Raw genomic sequence first — 13,716 nt, 5'->3', positions numbered from 1 at the left:
TGCCTCTGTCTCACTGCCTCTGTCTCACTGTCTCTGTCTCACTGCCTCTGTCTCACTGCCTCTGTCTCTCTGTTTCTTTGTCTCTCTCTGTGTGAGTGATGGCTCTTTTGGAACTTGCCGCGTTTATATCTGTGTTTTGATTTTAATTTCAGAGTTTTGCACTATGTTGCTTGCTTGGAGAACAAGAACACTTAACTCATTTCCCCGAGGTTGGGTCTGTCTTGACCTGTGTAAGCAGACTCAGCCTTGTATTGGTGTGCATTTTGTTAGAGCCTGAGGCCCAGTGTCAGCCTGGCTGTGGCCCCAGCTCTGCCAATGGTCACGGGACCCAGATTTCGGCAGCAGGCTTGAAACCTTGCTGCTGGTCCTTGGGGACAGACAGGGGAGCAGGGATGTACACATCCAGGGTTGTCAGAGTTAAAACAAATTGCACAACTGTGGATCCGCAGTGGGTTTGCCTGTGAAGGGGCTCTTTGCTGCCGGGCACACTGGGTATTTTTGAAGTTCTTCAGTGGTGGGTTTCAGCTACACACGTGTGTCGTTTTGCCTACTGCCTGAGTTGATCACGGCTTTTCAGGCGACTGGGGCCCTTCCGAGTGTTTAAAGCTAGGAGGGAACCATGACTCTCTCACGGAGCGCCTGAGCCAGGGTATGCTTGCCACACTCGCTTTTCTCAGCAAACGTGTTGAACTTGCATTCTCTCTCCCCTCTTCCTTTTTCAGTCTATCTCTACCATGAAAGTGATGCAGTTTCAGGGAATGAAGCACAGAGCCAGTTCCCCCATCTCTCTGCCTCCAGTCACACACCTTGACCTCACTCCCAGCCCGGAGGTGCCCCTGACCATCCTGAAAAGGAAGCTGCTGAGAACCAACGACATGAAGCAATCCCAGAACCTCATTGGGCAGATCCAGCAGCTTCTGGATGTAAGTAGTGGCCAAAGGGACTCTTAGCAGAGGCCAGGCCAGTGTAGATTAAAGGACAGGTGTGTGTGTGTGGTGTGTGTGTGTGTATGTGTGTGGTGTGTGGTATGTGTATGTGTGTGTTTGTGTGTGTGTGGTGTGTATGTGTGTATATGTGTGTGTGTGTGTGTGTGTGTGTGTGTGGTGTGGTGTGTGTATGTGTGTGTTTGTGTATGTGTGTGTGTGTGGTGTGTGTGTGTATGTGTGTGTGTGTGTATGTGTGTGTATGTGTGTGTATGTGTGTGTGTATGTGTGTATGTGTGTGGTGTGTGTGTGTTTGTGTATGTGTGTGTGTGGTGTGTGTGTATGTGTGTGTGTGGTGTATGTGTATGTGTGTGTGTGTGGTGTGTGTGTATGTGTATGTGTGTGTGTGTGTGTGTGTGTGTGTATGTGTGTGGGGTGTGTGTGTGTGTGTGTGTGTGTGTGTGGTGTGTCCTGGTATAAACACAACCAGAAACCAGAACTTGGGGTGCTTCCTCCCCAGATACAGAAAGGAGTGTGGCCTCTGTGTTCTTAGAAAGCAGAGCAAAGGGCAGAGCAGTAGCCGTCTTCACTCTTCATCCTAACTTTGACCTCTTTAACTTTGACCTCTTCAGCAGCAGGAAGGAAAGGCTTAGAGGCCTGGCTTCCTGGAATCCTGCTGAGAAGCTCTAGCCTATGGGTGGCCCTTTGGAGGCATCCTGTCTTACTGCTTCTTGACTTACTAGTCACCAGTCAATCCTTTTTTTCTTTTTCTTCAATGTACAAAATCATTCCTTTGACTCAGCCAGGTTGTAGTGGCACACGCCTTTAATCCCAGGAATTGGGAGGCAGAGGCAGGCAGATCTCTTGAGTTTGAGGCCAGCCTGGTTTATAGAGTTCCATGACAGCCTTGGTTACACAGAGAGACCCCCGCCTCAAAAAACCCAGCAAAGCAAAACAACAAAAACCATTCTGTTGACTCAGTGGTCCCAGCCTGAAGCTCTTCCTGAAGCCGATGCCTCTGTGCCTCACAGCTGCTGTATTCAGCAGTTGGTGGACTTGGCAGGAGGATCCTCCTGGTCATAGCTGTATACTTTCTCGTCTGTGCCTGTTTTCCAACAAAACCAATCTGTGGTCATGCTTGTCCCCAGTCAACACGGGATGCATGGAGATTAAAAGAAAAAGACCAAACAAACCCTGTTTGATTTATTTTACTTTTCCAAGTAGACTCCCCTGTATCTCAGGCTGGCCATCTCCAGCTTGCTACTTAGCTGAGGATGACTTTGAACTTCTGATCCTCCTTCCTCTGCTTTCTGAGTGCTGGTGTTCCACGGTCCCCAAAGTGTATGGCTCTCTGGATTAGGAATTGAACCCAGGATTTCATGCATACTAGGCAAGCGCTCTACCAACTGTGCCGCATCCCCAGGGCCCAAGAGTGTGTTTTAAATGCTTATCTTTTATTATTTATTTATTTAGTTATTTATTTATTCATTTATTTATTAACTTGTCACTGCAGAATGTTGACAACTTGAGTAGCCAGGATGTTTTTAACTGGTGTCAAACACAGTGGCAATAACTCTCCTTTTTCTTTCTAACCTTTGGCCTCTTGAGTTCCGTTATTTATTGTTCCCAGGGAGGTTTTGTCTGTGATGGGTTATTGTGTCTGTCAATTGTGTATTAAGAGTTAAAATGGCTGGGCAGTGGTGGCACACACTTTTAATTGCTGCACTTGGGAGGCAGAGGCAGGTAGATTTCTGAGTTCAAGGCCAGCCTGCTCTACAGAGTGAGTTCCAAGAGATCCAGGGCTACACAGAGAAATCCTGTCTTGAAAAACCAAAAAAAAAAAAAAAAAAGAGTTAAAATGATTCAGGTACTGTGTCAAATGCCTTCAATCCCAGCACTTGGGAGGTGGGGGCAGGCAGATCAGGAGTTCCATAGTCATGCTGGGTTACAGGAGACCTGTCTCAAAACAGATAACAGCGCCACAAAAGGGCCTTTTGTCTTTATCCTCTGGGTGGTCACAGAAACTAAACCAGAGGTTCCACATATTGGCCTCAGCCTGGCCTCGGAGCCATGGTGTATACTGTAGAATTTCTCTGATTTCTGCTATAAATCTGAAAACTATCTCTAAGCCTATACACTTACTGGATTCAACAATTTCCCATTAACTGTTGTATTGTTATATTGTTATGTAAAATAATTACTAAAAAAAATCAAGATAAAAAAAATTGAACTCATTCAGAAATAACCATAAGAAACTCATTTTGAGCCCCTGTATATTTTCTGAAAAAAGAAAAATAACTATTTTCAAAAACGAGTAGTTTTTTTGTGCAGAGTAACATCACTTCACATTCACAAACTTCTGTGCCCACTGTGGGAGGGGACAGCTGGGCACTGTGCCGTTGTTTACTCTGTGGCTCTGGGGTTTTTACTGAAGCATAGGGAAGCCATTCTGGGGCCCGCAGGTCTCTAGGGACCCTGTGTTTGGGACCATATGTGGGTCTGTTGCACAGTGGGTGGCGAGTGTGAACAGTTCAGCCATGCAGGAGATGAACACAGGGTCGGTCAGAGACTTCATGGAGAAGTGAGGTTTGGGATCATCAGTGTCTTCTCTATGTTGCTGTTTTATCATTTGGGAGGAACACGGGGGGAGGGGTGCTCTCTGTGCATCTTGCCCTGGTTTCCTGAGCAGGCCCCAGAGTACGCAGGGACAGATGACCGATAGCGGTGTGCTGGGGCGGGTTTCAGTCAGACACAAGCCATCCTCCAGGTGTCAAGTGTCAGTTCTTCTGTGGTGGTAGGAGATCTAGAAGGTCTGGCCTCTCCACTGTCACAGAAACCAAACACGTACTTTCCGCTTCTCTTGAATGCATTTATTAAACTATTCTAACTCACTGAGGGTTGAGGGTAATGTCAGGATACTTCTCTGAATGTGCTTCTTACTATTGAGCCTGGAGAGAGTACATTAAGCCGGAGTCATTTTGAAATGCTGTCTTTTTCTTTTCCTAGGCCAGGCACATCATCGAGAAGTCTGTGCACAAGATCGTTTCTCTGCTGGCGGGATTTGGGGAAACTGCTGAGAGCCATCTGTCAGAGAGAGCCATGCTCACAGCACATGACTGCTACCAGGAGGCCGTGACCCACTTCCGCACACACTGTTTTAACTGGCACTCTGTCACGGTGAGCCCAGCCAGGATCCTCAGGTCTCCCACATCTGAGATTGTAGTGCTAAACTCAGGTGCACTGGCTTGTACCGAAAGAGTCTATCTGGGCCCTGGGGAGTTGGACGCCGAATTCATGGTCGTAGGTGACAACTCCCATTACCGTTGGCTTTGAAGCGTGCTGGCTTCTCTTGATGACGTGGCCCCCCACACCCCTCGCCTCATCCTCACATCTCCAGACATTGGCTTCTTTCTTCCTCCTGATGTCTTCTGTCCATTTCCCAAGATTCATTGTTGGAGCACACCCTAGCCCATGGAGAAGGAAGATTGTAGAGTCAGTCAGCTAGTTGGTCCCTAAAACATCCTGGGTTACAATAGGATGCTTGGATCCTCCTGGACTGTGGCCCGTAGACCAAACCCCTGGCAGAGCCTGGCTTTGCACCTTTGTCAACCAGTTTGGCATTTGTATGTCATTCTTCCCTCCTCAGCGGGGTTCCCAGAATCAGCTGAGGCTGCACAGTGTTTGAGCAGCCCACCAGCCCTGAGGTTGTGTGCTAATGTTTGTCTCTCCTTGGGAGAACATGTAAATATGTACAGATTGCCAAAAGAAGATGGGAGATCTGGGACCTAAACAGACTGTATTAGTTAGGGTTTCTATTCCTGCACAAACATCATGACCAAGAAGCAAGTTGGGGAGGAAAGGGTTTATTTAGCTTACTTCCACATTGCTGTTGATCACCAGAGGAGGTCAGGACTGGAACTCAAGCAGGTCAGGAAGCAGGAGCTGATGCAGAGGCCATGGAGGGATGTTCCTTACTGGCTTGCTTCCCCTGGCTTGCTCAGCCTGCTCTCTTATAGAACCCAAGACTTCCAGCCCAGGGATGGCACCACCCACAAGGGTCCCTACCCCCTTGATCACTAATTGAGAAAATGCCCCACAGCTGGACTTCATGGAGGCACTTCCCCAACTGAAGCTCCCTTCTCTGTGATAACTGCAGCCTGTATCAAGTTGGCACATAAAACCAGCCAGTACACAGACCTAGAACACCTGGCTGAAATGGCTTGGTCTCTGTGACCGCAGAAGCAAGGCAAGCTAACTGTATGGTGAGATGCTCACGTACCGTTCTTTGCTCTCTTGCAGTATGAGCATGCCTTGCGGCACTTGTATGTGCTGGCCAACCTCTGTGAGAAGCCATATCCAATTGACAGGTAAAGCAGAGTTTGGCACTGGGAAGACGGGCATCATTCCGAGAGCACGGGGGTGGGGATCGGGGGAGGGGTACCACTGGCCTGAGTGGAATCAGAGGGCCTGGGTTCTCAGTGGTGATGGCTAGGGACTTTGTCCTGTGTGACTCTATCCAGAACTTGATGATATCTTGCTTTCTTCAGGGTTGGCTTAACTCATCTGATTCATCTTCCTGTTTCTTGCAGGATAAAGACGGCCATGGACAAAGTGTGCCTTAGTCACTACTGAACAGCTCTCTTCCCGATCCTTGAAGAGTGAGTGAGCTCAGTCCACTGGAATGTGAACCAACCTGAGACTGAAAGGGTGGAGCCGGAGGCAGCACCTAAGCCCTGACCCCAAGAATAGCACCTAAGCCCCGCCCCCAGGAATACCGCCCGCTCACAGCAGGGCTTGCTTTCTGAAGATCCCTGCTTCCTAAGAAGCCAGTTTGGGTCGGTAAAGCTCTCTGGAGGAAGGAGCTTTTGCTTCTTCGGAGTTTTTTGGTTTGTTTTGTTGTCCATTAGCTTTCAAGAGCAAATTCACCGCGGCTTCTATAGCGAGGGAAGGAATCATCTGAGAAATTCGAAGCTGAAACCTCTTGCCATCTTCACAGCGATTTTACTGAAGAGGGCGGAACGCAAGCCCCTACGGGAGAATTATTTTTAGAATTATATAATTTTTGATTGCTTTTATATTTTATTCTGTAATAATGGATGTCTTTAAAAAATGAGCGAAGCGAGACATTTGAATGGATGTCTTAAAAAATTAAGTGAAGTGAGACATTTGTTTCTGGACTCTGGCTTTGTGGTTTGTGTTTTACCCTCGTGGTGGGCTGTCCCCTCCCTCCTCCCTGCTCTTGACTGCTCCACGCCCTGTGAGCTTGCAGCTTGCCCCCCTACACACGCGAGCGCGCGCGAACCCTCCCTTCTCCCTCCACGTTCCTCTTGCCCTGGAATGCCTTACTGTTTAGCTCTTCACCCCAGTCAGTTTCAGCGGCCTTTTCTTCCTTAAGTTTGGCTCCGCCTCTCCATCTTCCTGCCTGTTCGGCTTGGAATGTGAAATGTCCCCTAGTGGCTTGGATGCTGAGTGTTGGGTCCCTAGCTCGCAGCACTGGTTTGGGAAGGCCTGGAAACTCTAGGATGTGGGGCCTAGCTAGAGGAAGTAGGTCCCTGCGGATGTACTTTGGAGGTCATGCTTGATCCCTAGCCGCCTCCTATTGCTCTTTCTTGCCACTGAAAGAGGTAGAACCCTCTATGCCATGTGCTACACTCAGTTCTGCCCAAGCAACTATGCACCGAACCCTCAGGCTACGAAGCAGAGTACTAGTAAGGCCTCCCCCACTAAGCTTTCTCACCTTCCTGGGACAGCCCGACTAACCCAGAAACGCCATCAAAAGCAGCTGTTCCCGGCCCTCTGTGGCCATGCACCTCATGGTCAGGTGCAAGGCAGGGAGGGGACACGTCCCTCTGTTTCTCTGGCACAGTACACTCAGGTTGTAATGATGGGGTTGTTAGAGGCGTGGAATCAGTGCTCTGTATCCATGCAGGGGGATACTGGAAACAACAGTAAGAAGGAATGGAGTATCTGTATAGGGCACAGCATTATTAAGCCAATTGAAGTCAAGTGTTAAAACCAGGCATTACATAGCTTTATGTGACGTGCTGAACAGGCAGATCCACATAGAGACACTTATCGGTGCCACCAACTAAGGAAATAAATGCGAGTGAGAGCAGCTGGGTTGTAAGCCTGCTCCCTCAGCCTCCTCTTATAGGATCTCACTATGTTGCAAGGCAGGCCTGGAACTCAGGAATCCTCCTGTCTCAGCTTCCCAGATAGCCAGGGCACCCCTTCATGCCTGGTTCAGCTTGCTTCCAGCGATGCAGGAAGGTTAGGAAGCTGAGGCCTGTGAGTGCTCAGTGTTTCAGGCACAGGGAGCCTCAGACCGAATGGGTTTGAGTTGTGTGTGGAGCAGGTTTGCTTTTGAGAATTGTTTGAAGAACACAGATGATCCATATAGCCTGGAAATATTTTTAAGAATTAAAGGTAAGCCATAGATGTATGATAAAATGGAGATGTGGTGGGTTTTTTTGTTTTGTTTGTTTTGCTTTTTGTTTTGTTTGTTTGTTTGTCTGTTTTGGCTTTTTGAGACAGAGTTTCTCTGTGTAGCCCCGGCTGTCCTGGGACTCACTCTGTAGACCAGGCTGGCCTCGAACTCAGAAATCCGCCTGCCTCGCCTCCCAAGTGCTGGGATTAAAGGCATGAGCCACTGCTGCCCGGCTAAGTGTTTTACCACGACTATGTCACACACACACACACACACACACCCACACACACCCTGGGACCACCAACAATAAAGAGACATGTAAACATCGTGAGAATGCTGCATCCTAGCCACAGAAGCCTGCCTGCAGAAACAGCTGTCTTTCGCTATCAGTCTCCAATTGATTTCATGTCCTAGTGAGGAGTGATTTCTCACACATTTCACATACAACACGTAGGACCTAGGCTTGCTCAGTGGTTAAGAGCGCTGGGTGTTGTGGAGGACCCAGGGTCAATTTCTAAACATCTACATGGTGGCTCACAACTGTGTTTAACTCCAGTTCCAGGGGAACCAATGCTCTTGTCTGGCCTCCCTAGGCAGCAGGCACACATGTGGTGGGTAGACATACATCCAGGCAAAGCAGTCATACACATAAGAAAACATAACAACAAACGAAACAACAACAACAACAACAACAACAAAACCAACGAAACCCAAATCCCCAAGCCTATGTTATAGACTATTAGTGATAAGGCCAACAGCGGGCTGTTACTAGTTATATAGTCTGAGGGTGTCACGTGTTCTATGCTGTGGAGGTAGGGCGACGACTCAGTGGTTAAGAGCTCAAACTGTGCTTGCAGAGGACCTGAGTTGGGTTCCTTACTCCTGTGATGGCTCACAGCCCTGTAGCTTTCGCTCCAGAGGCTTCTGAGGCCCTCTTCTGGTCTCCATAGGTACTGCATGCACCTGTTCATGCCCCTGGCACACATGAACATAATTAAAAGTAAAAAATAAGTCATGGAATTCCACGCAGATTTTCAACTGCCCAGGAGGTTAGATGATACGTTTTAACCAAGAGAGTTAAGTGGCATGTGACTTTCACATTGTAAAAGCCAGGCACAGATGGTATGTATCTGTAGTCCTGGCCACTGATGAAGCTGAGGCAGGAGGATTGCTGAGTCTAGGAGTTCAGAGGTAGCTGGGGCAGCATAGCAAGGCCATGTCTTAAAGCTGTGGAGAGAGAGAGTCATAGCTAGATGGGTACGGGGATGGGCAGGGAGAAAGCAAAGGTGAAGGCAGCATGAGGGCTGACAGTACAGCTCGCTTAGTCATGCAGCCCCTGGCTCCATCACCATATAAACTGGCCGTGATGGTGCACGCTTGTACTTCCAGCAGCCCTAGAAGGTTCTAGATCAGTGGTTTTCAATGAGGTGGTGAATGACCCTTCTCCAGGGGTTGCCTAAGACCATTGCAAAACAGCTTATGAACATTATGATTCATAACAGTAGCAAAATTACTGTTCTGAAGTAGCAATGAAAATAATTTTATGGTGGGGGGGGGTCACCATAACATGAATTAAAGGGTTGTGGCATGAGGAAGGTTTAGAATCACTGTTCTGCATACTCAAGGCTATCCTCGGCTAATAATGAGTTTGAGGGCTTACTCGTGGGAACCTGTCTCAAAAAAAAAAATAAAAAAAAAGACATTAATTAAGCCTGAGAGGTCTAACCAGCTGTCTTGTACATGACTAACACTGGGAGTCAAGGAAGACTTTCTGGAGGTGGGCTTTGAAGGATGCACATAAGAGCTAACCAGGCAAAGGTCAAGAGATTTGGAATTCCCAAGAGCAAAGGGTAGGAGGGATGGTTGTAGAAATCATCTAGAGCCTGGGGTGCTGGGAATCAAGGATGGTGGAGATTCAGCAGGTCCCAGACTGGTGAGCAGAACTCTGGCCCCTTCAAAGAAGTTAGCTTTTGCAAAAGGGCTTTTATTACCCTCCACTCCCCCAAAGTTCATCTTGTCAACAGGCCAACACTGATGCCCTGTGGTGTTTCCACCACAGAACAGGTCTTCAATGACCCTCCCGCCCCCGCAATCTCATGGCATTGGTTGAACTTGTCCATGTGTCATTGAAACTGGCTTGGCTGCTTCCAGTGGAGCTCAGGAGCCTGGCAGACTAGGCACTCTGGTAGCTGAAGGCAAGTTCTGAGGCAGGGGTGCGGTGCAGGGCTGTCTCTTCCTAACCATACTCTGAGATCTTGGGTTGTGGTGGACCATCTCAGCTCCATCCTGAGGCTCGGGAAGCAGCTGGGGCCAGGAATCCCTTCATTAGCCAGTCCCGGAGGAAGTGAGCTCTTCTCAGGAAAGACTAAAGATGGGGGGTAGGAAGTGGGACCTGGCCAGGGGAAGGCAGAAGGAACTGCCTGAGGAACCAGTTGTGAGCAGGGTTGGGCATGTTTGCTGTAGCCGGCTAGAGAGCCCCTTCCACCTGAGCCTTGTTTTCCCTTACTATCCAATGAAGAACATGGTGCCTCAGGCTATAACCTTGCCTGATTGGCTTAGGCATGCTCAGTGGGCGTTACACCAGTGTGACTGACACAGGCACCTGTGGGAGGGATGTGTTATCAAGAGGAGCGGCCAACGAGAGCCCAGTCCCAGTCCCTCTATCCTCCTCTCAGGAGACCCTGCCACCATAGCTCAGCGGAGGGTCCTCTTATAGGAAGTTGGGCTCCCGCACCACTAGATAGGGCTGGTTTGAGGCATCCTTGCCACTGTCCTGGGGCCGGTACACAAAGTGGAAGTCTCGCTTGGGTTCACTCCGGAGCAGATAGCCCTTGATGCGGTGCGGCAGGGCATCGTCGGCCAGCTGGAAGCAGCGCCCATCCACCAGCACGAAGAGCCGGTAGTCCTGGGGCTGTGCCACCTCAAACTTCTCAGCGCACTGTGCACACAGTGCCTGGGCTGCTGTGTCTGCCCGTGACGCCAGTGTCCGTGACTGCTGCTCGGGCTTCAGGTAGGACACACAGATGAAGTCCTGTAGGCAAGATGGAGGAGGTTTGAGGTTACCAGACTTGACCAAGAGCACTCTGGGTCACCCTCATCCCAACATGGGTAGCTAGGGCCAGCGGACAGGAGCATGGTAACATTGGACCTCAAGCAGTTGTGAAGCTGAGAGTTAGGGCAACTGTGTCTGTCCTCTTCTTACTCTGCTACTGAGCCTGGTGGGTCACTCTTCCTTCTCTGGATCTCACCTCCCCACTGGACTTATTCAGGGTGATTCAGTCAGGTTTCAAATATAGATTTAATTCTTGTGTGTATGCATGATGTATGCGTGTGCTCCAAATGCCCATGTGGAGGTCCCAGGACAACTTTGTGGAGTTGGTTCCTGCCTTCTACCTTTACATAGATTGCAGGGATTGCACTCAAATTGTTAAACTTGCCTGTCAAGCACCTTTACTAGCTAAGTCATCAGTTCCTGGCTGCTTCAATCACTTTTGATTCATGGCAATGGCCAAGTCCTGGCCCTTGTCCTTAGCCAGTCTGCAGGCTCTTCATTATTCTCCCTTGTGGTCATGTGTGTGGGGCTGCCTTACCGGGGATGGAGTGATGGCTTGCAGCCACAACCACGAAGACACTAATGACCACATTACAGGGTGGTATGCACCCTATAATGAGTGCCAAGGCCCGGGCCTCACCGTAGGCGTCCGTTTCTTTCCAGAAGGGAAAGGTGGAACAGGTGCTGGTGTGTGTGTGTGTGTGTGTGGTGGGTTGGCACTCCCTCACGCCAATGCATACCAGCTTGGGCCAGTCTATGGAATGCATCTCTTAATTCCCAGTTCAGCGATGAAGCTCAGATTGACCTTGTTGGGAGGGAGTCTTTGCACCAGGGAAAGCAGCAGAAGCTGAGACCATAGCTTTCTTTTCTCTCCACTGGTTCTAAGGTGCTGTTGATTGCAGGAAGGAGTAGAGATGCTAGGTTGGCAGCTATGAACATGGCCAGGGACATAGGACTCATTCGGTTCAGTTGGCTGACATGGGTGGGAAGTGGAGCTTCTAAGGGGGCTCGAGACTGGAGGACAAGTTCCAGTAACCATCACTTCCACAATGATTAACCTCGGACTTTTTAGGATAGAGGATGGAGGCTTACTTATGAACCGTTTGGCTAAGCTAAAGAGAATGGCTAGAATCGACTCTTAGTTCAAAGCTGGGTCCAGAATTCGGGCCTCCTGCCTCCCAGAAGCCCGGACTCCATTTTCTACACCGAGTCTATATAACTATGAATAGCTCTGGAGGGTTGTCTGGCCTCCTGGTCCAACTCCCTCCATTTTCTACACATTGACATCCTGTTCTGTCCCAAACCCTGGGTTTCACACCTCTGAGACACGTGAACCATGGGCATCGTCCTCCCCATGTGAGAGCTTCCTACACAGTGAATTTATAACACGGCATGATGACTGCTGTAATGGGGAAACCGTGGCCAGCAGCACCAAGGAGAAGAATGGTGCGTGGGTGTGTGAGTGAGTGTGTGTGTGTGTGTGTGGCAGGGAGCTGATCTAGGCTGTTAGGGGACTTGTGGGTGACTCGATTTGATGCAGCGTGGGATATGTGGAACGTCTTGTTCCTTCCATTTGTCCACTGGGTTATAACACCTGCCTGGGGTCACTTCTATGCCCACCGAGGACATGCAGAGCTAGGCAGAGTGGCAGGCAGAGCCTTGGATTCCTCTATGGGAGTCCTACTGCTCACCCTGAGGATAGTAGGGCTAGTGGGCCAAAGCAGCCAAGCATAGAGTGCAGGTGGTACCTGTACAGTTGTAGCCCCAGTCACTATAGTCCCCAGCATCACCTGCACAGAGGAGCGGGAGGCCCGGGCCTTGTTGAGCGTGCGCCTGCGTTCCCAGCGATGGATGGAGTCCTGCACCTCCACGCTCAGCTGTCTTGTCACTGTGATCTTGTCATAGTTTTTAATGTGCTCCAGGGCTCCATAGGTGGTGGTGAGATAGTAGGAACCTGTTGGGTCAAGGACACAGGCTGAAGGAGAAAGGTCTGGATCTACCACACTGGTCCCAAAGTGTGTGGCCCCGCCCATTGCTTCCAACATGACCCTCCCTCCATAGCCACCAGGGGGCGTCCATGCTCTACAACCTGCTTCAAAGGCTTCACTCAGCTGCAGTGCACTGGGGCTTCAGCAGTTGGCATTTTATAGAACAGCTTAGCTCACATCTTTCCTTAGCCCCCTTCAAGAAGGAATCATATGGAATATCCCATATATAATATATGACTATTTTAAATATAATTATAAATTAAAAATGTTATTTATAATTACATATATGTATATGATTATATAATATAAAATATAAATTATATATATATGTAATTAATTTTAGACAGGGTCTCACTACTTATCCCTGGCCTAAAATTCATAATAAAGACCAGGTTAGACTTAAACTCATAGAGATCCACCAGCCTCTGCCTTCTGAGCGCTGGGATTAAAGGTGTGGTTGGTTTGCCACACCTGGCTACAGATATTTATTCCATGTGGCAGAACTGGGAAGAGGACAAAGAAAGCCAGCAATTCCTACAAGTCTTCTATTCAAACTCAGTATTCTTAAAATGATGTTTGAAACTAAGTTTGAAATTTAAAATGCGATTTTTAAGTGTTTTAAAATATATAGGATCCATAAGAAACCGAGAGCCACGGATGCCTGGGGGAGTGTGAGAAGGCACTGGAGTTAACCCTCTCACTGTCTTATTTGAGCTTTAACATGGAGAGTACCAGGAATGTACTACCTATTATAAAATCAATTTTCAAAGATAAACAGGAAATTGTAGTTACTGCATGAGGTTTTTTAAGGATTTAAAACTAAAAATATTTGATGCTATGATATCAGCAGCACTCAGGAGGCAGAGGCAGGCAGATCTCTGTGAGCTGGATGTCAATTTGGTCTACATAGTAAATTCAGACAGAGCTACAAAGAGAGATCCTGTCCATTTAAAACACGTATTACATTTTAAATTTTATTTTGTGTTCACATATGTACATTCATTTTGGGCACACTCAACATGCAGAAGTCAATTTCCCCTTCCACCACACGAATCCCAAGAATTGAACTGAGGTCCCCAGACTTGGCAGCAACTGCCTGCCTGCCTTTGCCCACTAAAATACTGGCCCACTTCAAACTTCTTCTTTAAAAATAATCTTAATCGGGCTTGCGAGATGGCTCAGTGGGTAAGAGCATTGACTGCTCTTCCGAAGGTCTTGAGTTCGGATCCCAGCAACCACATGGTGTCTCACAACCACCAGTGACGAGATCTGATGCCCTCTTCTGGTGAGTCTGAAGACAGCTAACTGGAGCGAGCGGGGGTGGGG

General features: G+C 48.7%; 2 protein-coding genes across 3 annotated transcripts in view; one reads left to right on the top strand and one right to left on the bottom strand.

Moving 5' to 3' along the window:
- Positions 1-6,100, top strand: part of Lgmn (legumain) — a 45,437-nt gene extending 39,337 nt beyond the window's left edge. For both annotated transcript variants that reach the window (XM_031357481.1, XM_031357483.1), the window contains exons 11-14: positions 723-923; positions 3,930-4,100; positions 5,223-5,290; positions 5,513-6,100. In XM_031357481.1, coding sequence (XP_031213341.1) covers positions 723-923; positions 3,930-4,100; positions 5,223-5,290; positions 5,513-5,555 — 483 coding nt within the window. In that variant the 3' untranslated portion in view covers positions 5,556-6,100. The remainder of the gene's footprint in view (positions 1-722; positions 924-3,929; positions 4,101-5,222; positions 5,291-5,512) is intronic.
- A 3,213-nt stretch (positions 6,101-9,313) lies between these two features.
- Positions 9,314-13,716, bottom strand: part of Rin3 (Ras and Rab interactor 3) — a 113,088-nt gene continuing 108,685 nt past the window's right edge. Inside the window, exons 10-11 of the mRNA XM_031357480.1 lie at positions 12,193-12,356; positions 9,314-10,381 (exon numbers count right to left, since the gene is read on the bottom strand). Coding sequence (XP_031213340.1) covers positions 10,061-10,381; positions 12,193-12,356 — 485 coding nt within the window. The 3' untranslated portion in view covers positions 9,314-10,060. The remainder of the gene's footprint in view (positions 10,382-12,192; positions 12,357-13,716) is intronic.

This window comes from Mastomys coucha, unplaced genomic scaffold (assembly GCF_008632895.1).
Source record: "Mastomys coucha isolate ucsf_1 unplaced genomic scaffold, UCSF_Mcou_1 pScaffold6, whole genome shotgun sequence".
Classification (NCBI taxonomy): domain Eukaryota; kingdom Metazoa; phylum Chordata; class Mammalia; order Rodentia; family Muridae; genus Mastomys; species Mastomys coucha.
The sequence above is the reverse complement of the archived record's forward strand: the minus strand, read 5'-3'. Positions and strand labels throughout refer to the sequence as shown.